This window comes from Caenorhabditis briggsae, assembly GCF_000004555.2.
Source record: "Caenorhabditis briggsae complete genome, chrIII, whole genome shotgun sequence".
Taxonomy (NCBI): Eukaryota; Metazoa; Nematoda; class Chromadorea; order Rhabditida; family Rhabditidae; genus Caenorhabditis; species Caenorhabditis briggsae.
The window spans coordinates 10,079,840-10,099,916 of record NC_013490.2 but is presented as its reverse complement, the minus strand read 5'-3'; the positions used below and the strand labels follow the sequence as shown (position 1 = coordinate 10,099,916).

At 36.3% G+C, this 20,077-nt stretch overlaps 5 protein-coding genes across 5 annotated transcripts; 4 read left to right on the top strand and 1 right to left on the bottom strand.

The window, feature by feature from the left end:
- Positions 1-746: 746 nt before the first annotated feature.
- On the top strand, positions 747-2,717 carry CBG06921 (the record flags this gene model as incomplete). The annotated part of the gene is made up of 4 exons (XM_002642453.1): positions 747-971; positions 1,276-1,440; positions 1,488-1,753; positions 2,534-2,717. 4 exons carry the CDS (start codon positions 747-749, stop codon positions 2,715-2,717), a joined length of 840 nt encoding a protein of 279 aa, XP_002642499.1.
- A 159-nt stretch (positions 2,718-2,876) lies between these two features.
- Cbr-sma-2 lies at positions 2,877-17,236 on the bottom strand (the record flags this gene model as incomplete). Its single annotated transcript, XM_002642454.1, has 7 exons — positions 2,877-2,939; positions 3,905-4,069; positions 4,118-4,296; positions 4,674-4,987; positions 15,524-15,822; positions 16,602-16,679; positions 17,135-17,236. Coding segments are annotated over 7 exons (1,200 nt in total), but the record flags the coding sequence as incomplete, so codon positions are not given.
- On the top strand, positions 5,880-10,090 carry CBG06923 (the record flags this gene model as incomplete). Its single annotated transcript, XM_002642455.1, has 6 exons — positions 5,880-6,182; positions 6,706-6,801; positions 8,691-9,002; positions 9,051-9,467; positions 9,693-9,832; positions 9,880-10,090. The coding sequence occupies 6 exons, from the start codon at positions 5,880-5,882 to the stop codon at positions 10,088-10,090; spliced, it is 1,479 nt and encodes a 492-aa protein (XP_002642501.1).
- Positions 11,288-12,746, top strand: CBG06924 (the record flags this gene model as incomplete). Its single annotated transcript, XM_002642456.2, has 5 exons — positions 11,288-11,413; positions 11,523-11,954; positions 12,003-12,137; positions 12,186-12,313; positions 12,542-12,746. The coding sequence occupies 5 exons, from the start codon at positions 11,288-11,290 to the stop codon at positions 12,744-12,746; spliced, it is 1,026 nt and encodes a 341-aa protein (XP_002642502.2).
- On the top strand, positions 12,994-15,321 carry CBG06925 (the record flags this gene model as incomplete). Its single annotated transcript, XM_045244319.1, is given in 8 exon segments — positions 12,994-13,110; positions 13,167-13,470; positions 13,523-13,769; positions 13,818-14,088; positions 14,375-14,528; positions 14,540-14,557; positions 14,575-15,040; positions 15,183-15,321. 8 exon segments carry the CDS (start codon positions 12,994-12,996, stop codon positions 15,319-15,321), a joined length of 1,716 nt encoding a protein of 571 aa, XP_045093342.1.
- Positions 17,237-20,077: the final 2,841 nt, after the last annotated feature.

Genomic DNA, 20,077 nt, shown 5'->3' with positions numbered 1-20,077 from the left:
CAAGGTCATGATATTTTTCACCAAATCTTGCCGAATTTCGCAATTTGTCGCGATGTTATTCAGAGTCTTTATAATATCCAGATATATCCAAAGATTTCTGAAGTTATTGAATTTTTAGTTTTTATGTTCTCTCCTAGTTTCTAAATCAGCCACGAAAATTGGAGCTGTAAAAGAGAACATTTGGTGGCAGCAACCACCACTGAACTAATTAGCAAATATTGTTTAGTTTTTTTTTCGATTTTCGTCCGTTTTCCGGCAATTTTTTAGATCCAGAAAAATTTATTTATTTTCCTTTTTTGGAGGTTTTCAACACAAAAATTGTCGAAAAGCAATTTCGATCGAGAAGAAATGACCGGAAGATTTAGGTTACGGTGGTTTTCGTTACTGGGGCCGTTGGCCACGCCCACAAGCTTTTCTCTTCCACAGCTTCGATTTTTTGTATCAGAATGATTAACCTGAAATTATCGATGTTTTTTCTCCCTCCTAGTTTTTTAATCAGCCACATTCTTTATTCAATCAACCGAAACTTGCTTTCAATACATCTCTCTTTTCTGTTCCCAATCTTTAAAAAATTTTAAATTCACAGATCCCATCATGTCACCTTCTGAAGAAGTTCCGAAAGAAGGAGAAGAAGAACCAAAAGAAGAAACTAATGAGTTGGCATCGGAATTCAATTTCTTCGACTTATTTGATGGTATGGAACATGAAAATGATAAGGTCCCAGTAGAATTGCCAACAAAAGTGATATGATATCGTTGATAAAATTTATCGGAGGATTCGAGAAATGGAATGAGTTGAATGAGGATTGTCGATTGGCCGTGGTGAAGTTCTTAGAGTACAAGGATAGATGCAAACTTGGAATTTGTTCCAAAAGAGACTATGAAACTGTGAAATCCACTCCATTGGATGTGTACAAAATCTCAATCTACGATAATGAGAAGTATCATTATTCGTTCCGCAAGGAAGATTTTGTAAGTTTCAAATATGCGGCAAACCCTCTAATAGAGCGCTTTATATTTTCAGGACAACGTGGTAGTTGAACTGCAACTCCATCACGACTATAACTCTTGTAAACAATACCAGTTGATTTTTTCACAACTCGGAGAAGATACTCAAATCCAATGGTATAAAAATAGAAGCCTAGTTTTGAAATCCTGTAATTACTATAAAGAAGCTGTGAAATTTGCTGAGAAATGGATGAAAAAATGTAACTTCGAGTTGAAGGATATCAAAATCGAAATGAAGAACTATCCGATGGATAAAAGTAAAATTAAGAGTCTTCCGAAATGTAAATTTATTCGAATTGGCTCTGATGACGTGGAAACATTCCGTTGGTGGCTACAAAAAGTTCCAAATCAGATGAAATATGTTAAGCTGTTTGCACTGGATGCTGATCGAGAAATGTTCACTATTCCATCAAATCTTCTGAACGCTCCACAGGTAACCGAAACTGCCTGAGAGTTTTTTAGTTTCTTGTTTTTTTCTAGATAATGGAAACTCTGGAGTTCGACATCTGGTGTCGAGCTGATTTCTCGGATGAGCAATTTTTGAATTTGAAAGCTAATACTCTTGGCTTCCGCTGTGTGAACATCACCGATCAAGGAATCAACATGTACATCAAAAAATGGGTCAACGGAAACGGGGTACCGGATTTCAAGAATGCTATTCTCAGGACAAATGAAGCTCGAGACATCAATAAAATGATACGTGGATTGGAATGTAGACAATGGCAAGGAGATTTTGAAAATGAAGAGTAAGCGTTAATTTATACTCAGAAATCTAACTAATCCTTTAAACATTCAGACCATACTTCTGCCGTTATTTCTACAACCTTTATGAGCCTGAAAGATGTGTTCAAATCTACAGTAAAGTCGATCCATATGAAAGTCTAACTTTAGGTGTTGCAAGTGACTGGGTATTAATTTACAAAACCGGAAACAAAATGGAAGATAATGGACACACATATTCTGATTACTCGATTCCTTTCTGAACGTTGTTTTTAAAAAATCCAACTATCGCTTTTTTTGGAGTTTGGTTGAAATAAAGATGGTTGTTTTAGTTCTAAGAAAAGGAAAACTATGATTCCCAAGGATGTGCATCGTCACTTTTCGAATCATGTTTTGTATTTTCGCAAAAAAAAGTGAAATTTGCTGAGAAATGGATGAAAAAATGTAACTTCGAGTTGAAGGATATCAAAATCGAAATGAAGAACTATCCGATGGATAAAAGTAAAATTAAGAGTCTTCCGAAATGTAAATGTATTCGAATTGGCTCTGATGACGTGGAAACATTCCGTTGGTGGCTCCAGAAAGTTCCAAATCAGCTGAAAGATGTTGAACTGGTTGCACTGGATGCTGATCGCGAAGTCTTCACTATCCCATCAGATCTTCTGAACGCTCCACAGGTAACTTGAATTTTTGAAAAAACTTGAATTGACACGTGGATTGGAATATAGGCAATGGGATGCTGAATTTGAAGAGGAAGCGTAAGTCGCTATTAATCAGGAATCTAATAAATTCTTTGAAAATTTCAGAGCAGGATTCTGTGGCGATTTCGAGCGAGTTTGTGGTCGTGGAAATTGTGTACAAATCTACAGTAAAATCGATCCATACGAAAGTTTAACATTGAATGTCTCAAGTGACTGCGTGGCAATTTACTGGACCGGACACAAACATGAATATAATGGAAGAACGTATTCCTATTATTCGATTCCTTGAAATTCTGACATTCGTTTTGTAATCTTTAAAAATGAATTTATTTATCTGTCGTTTATTATTAGCTTTTATAGCTTCTCGGAACTTAAAATTGAAAAATAAACAATGGAAATTGAACTCATGTGAACGTTAACCATTGAAAAAAACTATTAAAAAATATATTTATGAAATTGAAGAAATCGGGCGAGGAGTTGGAGACATTGTGAACAGAACTCGATCGAGCCACTGAAATCAAATAATTTGGAATTTAAAAAAAAGTCATTTACCGTAAAACCTGATTAGAAGAGTCTACTAGCAGGAAAATTTGAGACAATTTATCTCGGGTCCGGACAGGGTTGCGGATTGACGGGCCGGCCCGGCCCGGCCCGTCGGCCCGTCCATAGCTTTTTCAGAGAAAAATTTTTTTGATGAAAAATTTTTTGAGCGAACATAGGCACCATTGGTCCTATTTTTAGCTATTTCTATCATTTTTAGGCCTATTTCGGCCTATTTTTAGGCTTTTTCTCGCTGTTTTTAAAGCATATTTGAGGCTATTTTCGCTTAATAGCGAAACAAATTTCGTGTAGTCCTCGTGGACAATAGTTTTCACCGGCTTCAAAATTACCGAGCTATTTGTGGAGATTTTGACCTATTTTTAGCGATTTTTGCTGTTTTCGAGCGTGTTCTAAGGTATTTTAACTTATTTTCAGTGCATTTCATCCGTGTAGTCCTCGTGGACAATAATTTTTAGCGAATTTGAATTTACAGTTAAAACCTCAAGTATGTAATTGATAACGTGAATAAAAAACTTTCATTCAAATCGGTTGAGTTTGAGCTGAGTTACAGTCCCGAACATACATGTGGAAAATTCGGAGTGGAAATTTTTTACAGTTTGCAGACGGGCCGGGCCGACGGGCCGGCCCGGGCCGAAGTTTTTAGAAAATCGGCCCGGCCCGGCCCGTCGCAACCCTGGGTCCGGACAAAGATATGAAAAAGTTGTCAACTGATAAATTATTTATCACAAGATCACAGACACAAGACGCAGACAACGAGACACTCTAGTTGTCTGCGTCTCTTCGAAAGTTCAGTGCGCTGTATCTCAGCTCTCAGGCAGCCTAGTAAGCTGGTTTTTGGACAGGATAAGAGCAAATTTTGAGTAGTTTTTGTTTTTTGGTAAAATTTACAAACGTTTGGGTTCGGAAAACACTCACAGCCAACGGAGCATGAAGATGAATTTCAATCCAGCATGGAGTTGAAGTAACGTCCTGTCTCTGATACTCAGCACCCCATCCCTTGACAAATGACATTCGGATAAATGTCATTTTTTGAAGATCAAATGATGCATCGAATCCACGACGACTACAATCTTCGAGCAACTGGAAATTCAAAATTGAATAGCTGAAATTTAAAAAAAAACAACTTACAGTTCTGAAAATTTCCATATCAAAAATTTTCAACGAACACTTGTTCGCAATTTTGACTACAGTTGTCGGGTGGAAGCCATTGATATAGTTACAGTTTCTGGATTGGACAAAAATCGCAGAATCACTTTCACATTGAGCGAAAAGAGCTCCATTGCTACGGACATAGGTCAGTTTGACACCTGAAAATAAGGGAATGTATTTATCTCGGTTCTAATCAAGGATATCAAAAAGTGGGCAACTAAGAAAATATTTTTGACATTTCGATAAATATTTTTCAGTTGATCACTTTTTGATATCTTTCACAACATCTGAGATAAATAAGGTCAATGCTGACGGCTGTGGGGTCCTACCCGCGTGCACACGTACAGCGGTGGACACACTGTCAAGTTTGAGCTCTATTACCTCTGTTCCTGTGAAAGTTATCAACAAGTGGTCAACTAATAAAATGTTGGTGATATTATGTTGGATATTCTGTCAGTTTACTACTTTCCGATATCTTTCACAGGGATGAGATACATAGCCTTAAAGTTGAAGGTGTTGGGGGCTCCTCTTTTACCATTTCCAATATGTCTTCTTGTATTCTCAATGGTTGCATTCCGATTAACATTCGAAAAGAGTCCCAAACTAATTTTGCTTCCATTAATACACGGATCAGTGAATCCATCAATTGTAATAGTTGACGATGACACTTTGACCTGTTCTCCAACTCGAGTATTCAATTCATAATAACTGATTGTTGCCCAAAATTGTTCATCCCATCCTTTATCGAATGGAACCAAACATGTTGGAACTCCTGGAGGTATGTCGAACTTTTGCGATGTGTCCATTTCTTCGATTCCATTTTGATTGTATTGATGAAATTGGTTGGCTCTATAATATTATACTACCAACTTTGAGCTCATATATCTCATTTTCTCTGAAAGATACCAAAGAGTGGTCAACTGATAAAAATTTGTCATAATATCAGCAATATTTTTTGGTTGACCACAAATTGATATATTTTACACGAACCGAGGTATACGGTCTCAAAGATGACGAGACATTATATTAGAGTGTTTAGGGACTGTCGTTGTGTCATTTTTTGTGTCTATTATCTAAACACACATCTAGTTGTGTATGTTTCCTGTTCTTTCTTTTCCACTCTCATCCTGCGCCTTGTTCTCTCTCGGCACTTGTTTCTCGGTTTTTTTTTTCTATTTTTCTATCCAACGGATCCGTTTAGATGTCTTTTAGGTTTTCTATACATAACGGATCCGTTACGAGTGCTTTTTTCAATGGATAAGTTTTTTTTTTCTAAAATTCGCTAACGGATCGAATAATGCCATGTGACTTTCTGAAAATGCCCCGCAAGCGGTTCCTATTTAAACCGCGCACGAACGGTGGAGCATCCATCACGGATTCTGAATTTTTAACTTATTCGGAATATTCGAAAACTGACAAAACTGGAAAATCACGATTTCTCAGTTCATAGCAGCTCTTTTAAGTTTTAATTATACCAAAAATTATTGACTTTCGAGATTGACCTATCTAATAGTCGCCCACCCAAATCGTTAACTTTGAGCTCAATTATCTCGATTCCTGTGAAAGATATCAAAAATTTGTCAACTGATAAAATATTTTTCTCAACATCATCTACACTTTATCAGTTAATTAATTTTTGGTACCTATTCCAGGAATCGAGATAATTGAGCTTTTGTTTCGGAATTTTTTTCTTCTGTTCCCAATTTCACAACTATTTCAATACTCGTATTTGCAGAAACTGATGTCATCTACTTCAGATGGCGTCCAAGACGAAGAAGAAGATTTCAATAATTTAGACTGCTTATTTGAGAATTCTGGTATTAAGAAAAGAGCAACTAAAAAAGAAATTGATGATTTATTGACATACATCGGAGGATTTGAGAAGTGGAACAATCTAAATGATGATTGTCGGATTCAAGTTTTGAAACTTTTGGAGTATGAAGATAGAGGCAGACTTGGATTTTGTTCGAAAAGGGACAATTTGCTTGTAGAGTCAACACCATTGCATGTGGATACTATTCAAGTCGAGGAGGGAACATTGGTGGTATTGGGAAGACTTTTGTAATTTCTTATCCTTGTATTTTTCATTTTGAGAACAACGTAGCTGTTCAAATCGCCTTCAATAGCCGTAAACTATTGAACCTGGTATTCACCAAGCAGGGAAATGATACTCATATTGGATGGACGTTTTTCTTGGATACCAGGTCATCAAAGTCAAAATCTAAAATTGTGATTTTGAATTCTTCCGACTATCGCAAAGAGGCTGTGAAGTTTGTGGAGAGGTGGATGAAACAGTGCAATTATGAATTGGAGAACTTGATAGTTGGAATGACTGATTACCCTATTGAAACTAGTCAAATCAAGCGGCTGCCACGGTGTAAGAGACTTCGAATTATGGGAGATCGTTTGGATATTTCCGAATGGTGGATACAGAAAGTTCCTGAGAAACTCTTAAGTCTAGAACTTTCTCCTTACGACGATACCAAACTAATTTTCACCAAGGAGTTTCTTAATCAACCGCAGGTGAGAGAATCTAGACCAATTATTATATGAATCCCATTTTTCAGGTCATGGAGTCTCAAATTGTCCGGTTCTATGGTTTCGCAGATTTCACCGATGAGCAGTTTTTGAAAACCAAAGCCCAACTCATAACGTTTTCCCCAGTAAGCCTTACTAGCGACGGAATCAATAAATACATCAAAAAATTTGTCAACGGAAACGGATCACCCAATTTTGAACGTGCAGTTTTCCGCTTTTCAGATGTAGTCGAAGAGGGAAAAATATTAAATGGACTCGAATACAGAACATGGGATAAAGAGTTTAAAAGGGAAATGTAAGTTGAAAAAAAAGGAGAAAAAAACACAAATAGCATATTTGCAGCGTTGAGCGCAATTATCTCGCTTCCTATGAGAGATAGCTAAAGTTTATCAACTGATAAATAGTTTATCATGAGGATATCACTAAGATTTTATCAGTTGACCGATTTTTCCCATCTTTCACAGGAATCAAGATAATTGAGCTCAACGTTGAAGGTTTGGATGGGTTTCTATTAAAGGAAATATAGTTCATTTTTAGTGGATCCTTCTGGAACGATTTCCTCAGAATGCTGGGAGGCGGAAGATGTTTCCAGATCCCGAGTCGTGTCGATCCATACGAAAGTCTCACTTTGCATGTGGATATTGGATATATGGGAATTTATAAAACTGGTCATAGGACAGTAACCGATGGGAGGCCACATACTCTTTACTATTTTTTGTGATTCATAACAACATGTTCAAAATGTTTCTCTAGTTCTCTTGTTAATGTTTTCTATATTTTCACCTTTCTTCTCGTCAATGCTACTATCTGATAGTGAGTCATCGAGTTCCTTTTTTTTCTCTCTATCTCTCATTTGTTTTATTCTTACTCTCTAGAATGATTAGACCTCCTAGGTCATTTTTCTAAAAAAAAAAGAGTCATTTTAATTTACAATCATCTAGATATCCTTTTTTCAATGTTTCTTTCATATCTACAAAAAATTATCATTTTTTCAGATTCTGGTTTTTTTTCTATAGAACACAGCCATCTTCTCACGTGATCACTTCTTTTTTTGGTTGAATAAAAAAAATCAATTTTAAATGTTGACTGATTTCTTGAAAGAGAAATCTTGAAATTTCTTCTTCTTGAAATTGAAATTTCTTCTTTGGTACTTGAATTCTTCTCTTATCCGGCTTTTTCAATTGCTGAACGAATTTACAGATGTCTGAAGTAAAAGATCAAAATATAGAGCTAAATGAACTAGGCGATGCTCTGAATGAAATTGAAAGCCTGTCATCAGAAGAGAGATTCCAATTATTCACCAATTTCCTTGGTGGATGTGAGAAATGGGATCAGTTGAATGAGGACTGCCGTATACATGTTGCTCAGTTTTTTGGATTACAAAACCATGTGTAATCTTGAAAGATGTTCGAAACGAGATCAAAATACTATCAAACATGCTCCAGTTCGGATGTTTGATGTCACCGTGGGGTTCCTTGATCAAATACGGTTCGAGGAAGAGGGAGAAGAACTCGTGGGTTATTTATTGTGATAGTCGTAGTAATCTAACTCTAGACATTTCTCAGGACACTATTTATGTTGAAGTCCGTTTTGCTTTCCGCAGTCAAATTTGCGGAGAGTATCATCAGAAAAGGACGACTGTATTTAGAACAAAGATGGAATGCGGTGGTGGTTCCAATGGCTTCCGAAGGATAATCTCAATGTTTGGACTTCTACTTATGAAGGCAATACGCTGTTCGCATTGATACCGTCAACTGGTAAAATTTTCTAAACTATTTGGTTTTTCAATTTACAGTTTCAGTTTCGAAATAGAAAACAACTCTTAGTGAGTGGGCAAGTGACCGACACTGCATTTTTGTCACTTTGTACGGACTTTCCTCGCCTCACATGGTCACTTTTTCCTGTTGAATGAAGTATAAATATTGAGTTTACCGGTTTTTGAAACAAGTTAATTTCTTGTGTGATACTTGAAGTCTTCCCATTTCGAATTTTTAATTTCTAAACTAATTTTCAGATGTCAGAAGAAATAGAGCCAACGATAAAGCTAGGTGAACTAGGCGATGCTCTAAATGAAATTGAAAAACTATCATCAAAAGGGAGGATCAGATTACTCAACAGTTTTATTAGTGGATTTGAGAAATGGGATCAGTTGAATGAGGACTGTCGTCTACATGTCGTTCAGTTCTTGGATTACAAATCCATGTGTAATCTTGAAAGATGTTCGAAACAAGATCAGAAATCTGTCAAAGATGCTCCAATTCAAATTTTCAGTGTGGAAATTGCTGAATTAGATGATGGAAGTGCCGAGAATGGACAAAAAGTACCTGTGGGTTACTTATGGCAAACATCAAAATCAAATTCTAAAAAGTTTCAGGACAGTGTCCGCGTTACTCTCCGGTTTAGTTTCACCGCGAAAAATTATGAATTGATATTCTCTCAAAACGGGGAATATGTTGAAAGAGTGTGCGGCGTAAAAAGACGTCGTGAAATTATAATAGTGAAGTCATCAGATCACTATCAAGAAGCTGTTAATTTTGCGGAGAGGATGATCAGAAAAGGACAGAATCGATTAGAAGAGCTAAGAGTGTATATGAAAAAATATCCATTTGAAAACTCTCAAATGAGGTCATTGCCTCGTTGTAAAACTGCTCGACTAGGTGTGATGAACAAGGTTGAAATGTGGTGGTGGTTGAAATGGCTTCCGAAGGATAATCTGGATGTTTGGATATCTACTTTTGAACGCGATACGTTCAAATTGGCACTGTCTTCGGAAGATCTCAATTGTCAACAGGTGAACTTTTCTAAACTCTTTGGCTTCCTAATTTAATGTTTCAGTTTCGAAACGCCGAACAACTCCGAGTAAGTGGGCGAGTGGACTACACCGAGGAACAATTTTTGAATTTGAAACTCAAAATTGGTTTGTTCGATTCAGTTGGGGTTACTGATGAGATTTTCAAACAGTTTATAAAGGTAATTTTCTCAAAAATTATTATCTTTTCAAAAAATCATATTCCAGAATTGGATTAATGGTACGGGATGCCGTTTGCAGCGGATGCATTTGGGTTTTATGGAAGATAGAAAACTTGATGTGATTCTACAAGGAATTGAGTTTCGAGAATGGGATCAGGACTTCAAAGATGAAGTATCCATCAAAAAGTAGGCGATTTTTAGGTATCAAAGTTGTAATATATTTCAATTTTCAGTGTTCACTTCGTGATGGAATTTGAATCGATTTGTGGAATAGGAGAACTATATCAAATCTATAGCAAAGTGGATCCATATGAGAGTATTACTTTGCAAATATCAGATGTCTATACAGGCTTATTATGCCTTTATCATACTGGAAAACGAGCAACTTCATTCGACGGGGAAATTTATACATCCTTTACGGCTCCTGATTATCTTTACCATTAAATACAGTACCGGACAATTGCTTAGCATTTTGAAATATTTTTTAATTTCAGGTTCGAAATTCCAAAGCCTAATGTTTTTTCTGCTACTGTAATCACAATTTATCGTTTCTAAATGTTTCTATTTTCAATTTTTTCTGTCAAGACTTGCATCTAATTTGATTGATCTAAAAAAAATTCTCTTCGCGCTGTTTTTTTTCATTTATTCGAACTTTGGTTTTTTCCTCCATCGAACACATTCATCTTCTTCTCTCACATGACAGTTTCTGATGAAGATTTGGTTTAAAAGTGTAACAAATGTTCGAGGAAGTATTTTTCTTCTCTGATATTTAATTTATTCTGGTACAAAACAACCCGAACTTCCTTTTTCTGTTAATCCTAGTTTTCTGTGTATGTCCTTTTTTCCTCTCTTTCTCTCATCCTGCGTCTCGTTTTCTCTCACCTCTCACTTTGGTTTCTTGGATTCGGAACTCTCTTTCTATTCAGTTTTTTTAAAATACTTTTGAACTTTTTTCCTTTACTTTGATGGCATTTGTAGTAAACCAAGTTTTATGATATCATTTTAATCTTCACCAAATCTTGTTGAATTTCGCAATATGTCGCAATTTCATTCAAAACCATTATAATATCCAGAAATTGTTCCGGTGCAAAATAGCTGTGGAAGAGAAAAGCCGGTGGTAGTGGCCGAAGATCCCAAATACCGTAACCTAAAAATATATTAATTTTCCGGATTAATTTTCTCGTTTTTCCCTGATTTAATGTCGATTTTTCTGTTATTTTTGATAGCCAAGAAATTGGCTAAAAACGCACGAAATATGGAGAAAACGAATCCAGAAATCCAAAAATGATTTTTAAGTTACGGTAGTTTTCGTTGTGGGACCTTTGACCACCGGCCACAGGATTTTCTCTTCCATAGCTCCGATTTTTGCTCAAACCCCTTTATCATATGTATTTCTCGTTACCCCTCAACAATCCAATAACCCCCAAGTTTTCTTTCTTTCAACTCTGAATTTGATTTTTCAGATCCGAAAATGTCAACTTCTGAAATTGAGCAGAATTCTCTCGACAAAGCTTTAAACGCCATTGAAAAACTACAGAGAGATTCCGATTACTCAAGAATTTCATTCGCGAATTTGAGAAATGGTCCCAATTGAATGAGGACTGTCGTTTACATGTTGTTCAGTTCCTGGACTATAAATCTATGTGTAAACTTGAAATATGCTCAAAACAAGATCAAGGAACTGTTAAAAACGCTCATGTAAATATCTACAAAATGTCAATTTGTGATGAAAGAAAAATCACTGAGGGTATTGAAACTGAGGAGTTTGTAAGTGTTTTTTCTCAACTTTTTTTTATCTGTTTGAGAAGAGACGAGATATAGAGGCTCAAAAATAACAGGTAAGGTAGTTCCAAAAAAAAATTAAACATTTTTTCAGGACAATGTTGCAATCAGCTTTCAATTTGATAGTTATATGACGAGAACCTACAATTTGGTGTTTTCTCCAGAAGGAGATGGGTCTAAAATGCAATGGCTCAAGTATAATCACAGTAAACGAGGAATGGATATTCATACATTGCTCATCGATTCGCCTAACTACCATCAGAAAGCCATTGAGTTTGCGGAGAATATGATTAAAAAAGGAAAATATGAACTTCCACAACTGATGGTTGATATGAAGGACTATCCGATGGAAACTAGTAAGATGAGACCATTGTCACGTTGCAAAACAATTCGAATCTGTGGAGATGACAAGAATCAGCTGAGGTGGTGGTTCGAATGGTTTCCGGAGAAGAATCTGGATATTCGAATGTTCAGTCGATTTGAAAATCAACTATTTATATCTTCGGAAGAACTCAATTGGCCAAAAGTGATTTTCAAAAACTGGTTCTAGAAAAAAATATTCTTGGATTTTCAGATTCAACAAGCACAAAAATTCAAATTGTGCGGACGAGCCTATTTTACGGATGAGCAATTTTTGAATTTAAAAATCCGCATGGCAGGTTTCGCCTCTGTCAGTGTTTCTGACGACGTCATTAATCGATTTTTGAAGGTAGATCACTAGAATTACAGACTATAAAATTAATTTATTTTGTTTCAGAACTGGATAAATGGTACTGGGTACAAATTCCATCAAATTCTCTTGGGATCCATTAATGATAGGAAAATTGATACGATTCTACGTGGAATTGAATTGAGAGAATGGGATGAGGATTTCAGAGAGGAAGCGTAAGTCCGTGATAACTTTGTTCCTACTGTAAAACCTGTAATAGAATGGCCCCCACATTGTCAACTTTGAGCTAAATTATCTTGGCTCCTATGCCAGATATCGAAAAATTTTTGTGGTATTATGATATACATTTTATCAGATGTCAACTTTTTTATATCTTTAACGGGAACCGAGATAAATTGACTCAAAGTTACGGTAATTTTTTTCTGAATAACTAAAAATTTCAGTGGTTTCTTCTACTCCGAATTCCATCGTTTCTGTGGTCGCGGACAACTGTATCAGATTTCCAACAGAATCCACCCATACGAGAGTCTCACTTTGCAAATTACGGATTTCGAAGAAGCAGAATTAAACATTTATCATACTGGAAAACGACAGACTGCGAGGAATGGAGAATATTATACCGAATATTATGTCCCTAGTTATTTTTAATTCTAAATAAAACTTTGTCGAATTTTTGCGATTTTTCCATGATTATCCGAAGAATTATTTTTTTCAAAAAGTTTTTCAAAAAATACTTGCTTCCCGCCAAATGTTTCCCAACGACACTCCGCACATCCCGGTCGCGCCCTGTTTATCGTAAACCCGGTTTCTCGATATTTCTTATCAATTTTCTTACATCATTCTGCTCATTTTCAGCACTTTCTGCCCGGAAAATCACTCAAAAATTTCAGAAAAAATGCCAGAAACCACCGGTATAAGTGACCAAACTAAGAAAGTGCTCATCGGAGTAGCAGCCGCCGCGACAGTCGCCGGAGTTGGTTATATGGCCTATAAAAGCCTTAGCGGTTCAGATGTAAGTGTTTTTGAAAGATAAAAATGTTATAAAGAAATCAAGAGTCCTTTTTACAGTTAGATTCGGACCTAGAAGCCATCAAATCCCTGGGAAACTTGAAATTCAAGGAAAAGAATTATGAGGAAGCAATCAAAGAGTTTACCCGAGGAATCGAAAAGGCAGGCCCAAACACGAATAATACAGTTGTCGCAATGCTGTATCAGAATCGTGCCGCCTGTCGTGAAAAAGTCGGTCACACCTCATTCGACATCCTTAATGACTGCCTAGCAGCACTGAAAGTGGATAAAAAGTATGCAAAGGCGTATTTAAGAGCGGCGAAAGCTCTAAACGATATTGGCAAGAAGCAGGACGCTTTGGCTTGTGAGTTTTCATATTTTAGTACAAAGAAAACATCAATAATCAATAATTATAGACCTCCTTGCGGCCTTCACTCTGGACAGCAACTTGAACAAAGCCAACTTCGAGTTCTTCGGGAAACTTTTGACCGTGGAGCCCCTTTCCGACTGCTTTATTGGAAAACCACTCAAAATCGAGGAGGTCAAACCAGCACCAGTGGCTTTGTTCAGAATCCAACAGTGGTGTGATACTTGGGACGTTCTGGATCTTTTTAAGACAGATTTGACGAAATTCGAGCCGGATGTGCTTAGTGAAGATCAAAAGTAAGATTTTTGAAATTTGAATTCCATCACAAGAAAGAATATTTTCAGACAATACCAATTGTCACTCGAACTATTCAAAAAGGGAAAATATGAGGACATTATCAACTTGCTATCAGCTGAGAACAACTACGCTCCAGCGATGATTTTCCGTGGTAAGATGCTCTGCTACAGTATGGATCCAAATGAGGCAACGAGATACGTGGATAAGAATGAGGCGAGAATCAACGAAATGATCGGAAACGAGGAAAATGAGGAGAGAAAGAAGCTGATGAGAGATGCGTTTGATGTGTTGAAAATTGAATTGATGTACACAATGGAAGCTGTTGATAAGTGAGTTTTTTTGTTTAGTCAGAAGCTGTGAATTTAGTTTTTGAAATAAAAATTATCTTGAAACCAGGAATAGAGGATGTGAGCTAGTTTTTCTTGACTTCTATGCAAGATATCGATAGTGTGTCACCTGGTAAAATGCCTCTAATATTAAGATAAGCAATTTATCAGTTGACAACTTTTTCATATCTTTGACAGGAACATATATAAATTGGCTCGAAGATGGGGCCCTTCTATAACAGGTTTTACGGTAAAATTACATATTTTTTCAATTCCAGATTCCTACAATCTCTTCCAACAGACGACAAAGAACGCCTCTTCAAACTCAATTCCTTCGCCGCTGTCTTTGTGGTAATCCTAACTTTCCTTTTCAAAATCAAATAAATATAAATTTTCAGTACAATGGATGTGTGCTTGACACCACTTGCAGCAGTCATGAGGAGCAGATGATGGCAGACACCGTATGTTTTTTTATCAGCTACCTCGAGAATGAATTCTCTTCAGAACAACGCGAATCGTCTTCTCGAAGAAGCCGCCAAGCACGGAACTCTCACACCACATCTCACTATGATCGCCGCTTTCCTCAAACTTTGCACTTGTGAGGATTATGGAGACGTTCATCGGAGAATTCGGGAAATGGAAGAGCTCACCGAACAACGGTCGACCCATTTCAACTTGATTCTTATGTCCAAAGTCTACATGATGACTAATAATGCAGAGAGTTCGGAGAAGTTGCTCAACGAGGCGGCGAAGATCAAAACGAGATATTTGGTACCGAGTAGACATCTTCAGACGGCGGATCTTCACGTACACAAACCGGAAGACGAACGTCTTCGTTTGACAACCGCCAGTGCGAATGCCGCGTTGGAAGTGGATCCATTCAACTTCTCGGCTCATGTCCTTCATTTACTAGGAACCAATGGACCAGAACCATACATTAAGAAGTGAGTTTTTTAAAAGGATCTTTTTAGTCCTGAAATAACATATTTCCACCCCAAAATCTGACTGCTTAGGTCTAAAAACAACGGATTTCGATGTTCAAAAAAGCTAGAAAAATAGACAAAACAAATAAATAAAAATTTGTAGATCCAACTACGACCAAGCTATGGAATCAATCCGAAAAGCGGCACTTTTCGCCCCACCAAGAGAACTTTTGATGCTAAAACGAATGATTCCACTGATGAATGCCAAAAAGCGAGCAGCCGAGATGCTCGATATGTACTAATTAATCAGATTTTTTAGAGTAATTTAGTGTTAGAATTTTTTGTTACAATTTATCCTTTTCCATTTCTTTTGGACCGGTTTTTTCCTAAATCCGATTTTTTCTATTCCCAATGCTCCCTCCTCCATGCTTACTGTGTTTTTCCCCATTCTTGATCATCAAATATAAAAACCTTTCTACGATGTTCATCAGACGAAAGACTTACGTAAAATTGACGTTTGCCATATTGACGTTCTGTGGCATCTTCGACCCACTCATCTCCATCAACTGGAATTTTGCCAGTGTTGGTGGCACTTCTTGGGGTGGTTTTTCGGAATAACGGGGCACCAGAACTGGTGGAAGAACGCCGGCCGCATGGACTCTTTTATAGTGGTAGGGGTTGATGCAAATATCTTTTTGACCGGATTCATAGCAGAATCGGCAATCTTCGATGGCTTTCAGCTCATGATGGGATTGAAGATCTGGCCAACGGTAGACACGGCAATAGATCACATGGGGGAGGGCCTAGAAAACGGGCGGGATTACTGTAGGGATACTTGGAACTTTTTCAACGGTGGGGGGAGGGTTTAAAGTTGTTTATCTTGTAGCTCCTGTTGATTCCAGTGTACATAGTTTGGAATTTAAATAGATTTCTATTTGGAATTTCGTAACTTTTTCTGTGAAATTACTATTCTGGCACAAAACATCTGAGGTGGTGGAAGAGAAACGAAGGTCCCACAACAAAAACCACAGTAACCTGAAAATATTCTTATTTTCAGAGTTTTTCTCGTTTTTCACTGATTTCGTCTGTTTTTCGGTAGTTTTTCTTCAAAAATATTGAAAAAATAAAAAATTTTTGGTGTTCTCTCGTTTTCTGTCAAATCTCGACAAATTTTTGAAGGAAAAGTTACACAAAAATCAGTGAAAATCGAGAAAATTCAGAAAACAAAATTATTTTTAGGTTACTGTAGTCTTCGTTGTAGGACCTTCGGCCACGGCAACCGGCGTTTCTCTTACATAGCTCGGAATTTATGTTACAAGCATAATAGGATTACTGTAGGGTTACTGTAGTTTGGAATTTTGAAGTACAATTCAAAGTTTTGTCTATTTTTTGAAGATTTCCTGGCGGAATTGAAGGACTAAACGCGAAATTATTTCTATAAAACTAATATTTCAACGATTTCGATGTGTTTAGAAGTCTTTATTTTCTAGTTTCCAATTCGAATTTATAAACAAATTCAGTCAAAATTTCCAATAACTTGACTTCTTCTTCTTCTCCTTTTTGTTTCCTCCCTATTACTTACCTTTCGATGCGAAATTTGAAGCCGTCCGTCCAGCGATCGTGGAATCGTCACGCATTCGGTTTTTTGTTGTCCTTGACACTGAAAATTTTCACTTTCTTCTAGGTAATATTGATTCTAGAAGATTCAGAGTCTAAAATTAACATAGTTCCTCTAATAGAAGCCCACTTTGAGCTCAATTATCTCTGTTCCTATGAGAGATATCAAAAATTTGTCAACTAAAAAAATGCGGCTGATAATATCAGAAACATTTTATCAGTTGACAGATTTTTGATGTCTTTCATTGGAGCCGAGGTAATTGAGATCAAAGATGACGGTTTAGACCGTCCAAATTGAGCTAAATTATCTGGGTTCCTGTAAAAGATATCAAAATTTCGTGAGCTGATAAAATTTAGCTGATAATATCAGACACATTTTATCAGTCGACATACTTCGTATATCTTTGACAGGAACTGAGATAATAATTTTGACATTGAGGAAATAGGTATCTTCATTTCTCATCAGTTTGTAGTTTAGTCTCCTTTCACATTACGAACCCTCAACGCGAATTCCAGATTTTCGAGTGCCTGTTTGTTGTGCTTTATCAGTTTTTTCATCAAATTGTCGATCGCTTTTTTTGCCCAATTCTCATCTTCGTCTCCTGCAAAAAATCCGATATTCTCTCCGATTTTAGATGACACTTTTAGATGAAAAGGGTATATTATAGTCTCAAAACGGTCTTTTGAATAAAGGGAAACTAAAAAAGTTTGAGAGGAGAGACTAACCCTGCTTCCACTTCAGTCGTTCGGTGATCTTTTTTATTCCGTCGAAGTTGATCTGAAAATCGTTTTTTTTTTAGAATTTGAAGTTTTTCAGATTCCCATGTTCGAAAATTCTGATCTCAATTTTAAGTTTTTGCAAAATTCAAAAATTTTCAAAATCCTATTTTTTCTATGATTCTGATCGGAGCTGTGGAAGAGGTGGCCGTGTCCGAAGAACCCACAACGACAACTACAGTTACCTTAAAATATCTTCATTTTCTGGGGGATTTTAAATCGATTTTCGTGCGTTTTTTTTTCGTTTTTTTTTGACAGAAAAAACATAAAAATCGACATAATCAGTTTAAAAAAAATAAATCCGGGAAATAAACTATTGTTAGGTTACTGTAGTTGTCGTTGTGGGACCTTCAGCCACGGCCACCTCTTCCACTGCTTCGATTTCTCTTCCACTGCTTCGATTTTTTCGTAAATTTTCAAATTTTACAAAATTCAATACTTTTTTTGAGATCCTATTTTTCTCTAAATTCCACTCACCATCTTTCTTTTTTAACAATAAATTCTCAGTCAATTTCTTCAATTTTTGTTGGAAAATAACCTGTAAAACAATGCGCACTTTTCCCCTCTCCTTCTCCATTATTTAGTTCCTTTTTATCTCTAAGTCCTCTCTAATTTCATAGCTTCCATCATCACCCTTGTCACTGTCTAGTCGTTCTTCTTATTTTGCGTCTCTCTAATTCCCATTATCTCTCACTCCCAGATGTGTTTCCGACAGTCAACTTGTGCCCGTTATCGTCCCCCTCCACCCGTTTATTAGCCAACGAGATAGCATGGCGCCTTTTAGAGACGCAGACAGTAACTAGAGAAATAATGTGAAAGAAGAAGAGACCGTTAGAGAAAGAGAAGAGCGACAGTGTGGAGCCAGAAACGAATTAATGCAATTCTAATTTTATTCCTGGGGTAACGGTCCATGTTTGAGAAAGGACCAGGTGTTGAGAGAGGGGTGGAAATTTATGGAGAAGAGGGAAAAATTCTGAAGAGGAAGAGGAACCGGTCAGAAAACAGGGAAAGAACAAAGAATGGTTTTGGTCAGATTTTCGGCAGCATTTTTAGTGTGTGTTTTTATCTTGATCATGGGTGCTTTGTGGATTTTTGAAGATGCTTCTGTTTGAGAGAGATCTGAAAAATTTTAAAACACTTTTTAGTTTCATAATCTGGTGTCTTTGTTATCAGTTCCAATTAATTTTATCTATGACAGGAAAGTTTCATTCGTATGTTTCGGAGCTCTAATTATTGTCAAATGTATAGAATTTCAAAAACTTTTTTCAATTTTTTGTATAATTTAGAATTGGTTCAGTTTTCTTAGTTTCTGAATTCTAAAACTTTGACTTTTCGAATTTTCCCGAAGTTCAGAAATTCTGAATTCTGAAAAAAAAATTGCATGTTTCAAAAGTTTAGAAATTCGAAGTTTAGAAAGAGATTCAGAATTTTTTGAAATATCCGACATTCTAAGACCCAGCAAAACTGTAATTATAATTTTCGAAAACATCTTTAAAACTTTTTTTCGATTTCAAATTTTGTTAATTCTCTCGGATTACTGTATTTTACTGTAGTTTATTGTTGTTTGTAATATTTTAGCTTATTGTAGATTACTGTAGTTTAGTTTTTAAATGTTCCCGATACAGTTTTCTCCAAAAATCATAATATTAGTATTATCATATTTTTTCTGTACTATAAACCCAGAGCTATGGAAGAGAGGCGTCGGTACCCGTGGTCGAAGGTCCCACAACGGCAACTAACGTAACCCGAAAATATTTTTAATTTCCGGATTTTTTTTTTCGTTTTTCACTTTTTTCAGTCAATTTCGCGATGTACAAATATTTTTATTTCCCGACTTGTGAGCAAAAATAACAAAAATAATCAGTGAAAATCGATTAAAAATCCGGAAATTTATTTAGGTTACTGTAGTTGTCGTTGTGGGACCTTTGGCCACGAACACCGATATTTCTCTTCCACGATTTTCAACAGAAAATCTATTGGAAAAAAGTGAAAAGTAAACTACAGTAATCCTCCACAGTTCCTGCGAAATCGGGCTAATTTGAGAGAAATTCGAAGCATTTAAGTTCTTAAAAATAAATAAAACATCTAAAAGGTTTCAGAAATCATAAAAATACAATTTATCTGAATTTTAGAATCTCAAATTTCTGAATTTTGAGTTTCTGAAATTCTGAAAAAATTAAAATTTTAGAATTCAGAATCTGTGAAATTCTAAACTTTCGAGAAATTAAAAATTTCGTAGTCTTTTTTATTCTATGTTTCATGAATTCAGTTTAACCATTTAGTCCCCGATTTTCGGTATAATTAATCGAAACTTCCGTTTCCACGACGATGCCACGTGTCTGCACTTCTCACTCTCTTCTCTCTCATATCCTAACCTCCAAAAGCACCCCACAACACAAAACAAAAGAGACATGTTTATATACTTTTTGTTATGACACTTCTTCCTCTTTTTGTCTTTTTTCACTTTTTGTGAACGTGGCTTCTTCTCCCTCTTCTTCTGCCTTTTCTTCTTCTTTTTCCTTATTTTCCTTAAACGATAGGAGGCAAAGAAACCTTATAATCGGAGACACACCCAACGCCCCGTTTTCTCTGTTATCGCTTCAAAATTTATAGTATTTGAAATTCAAAAGTTCGATCGATTTTCACTTTTCAGGGTTTTCTAGG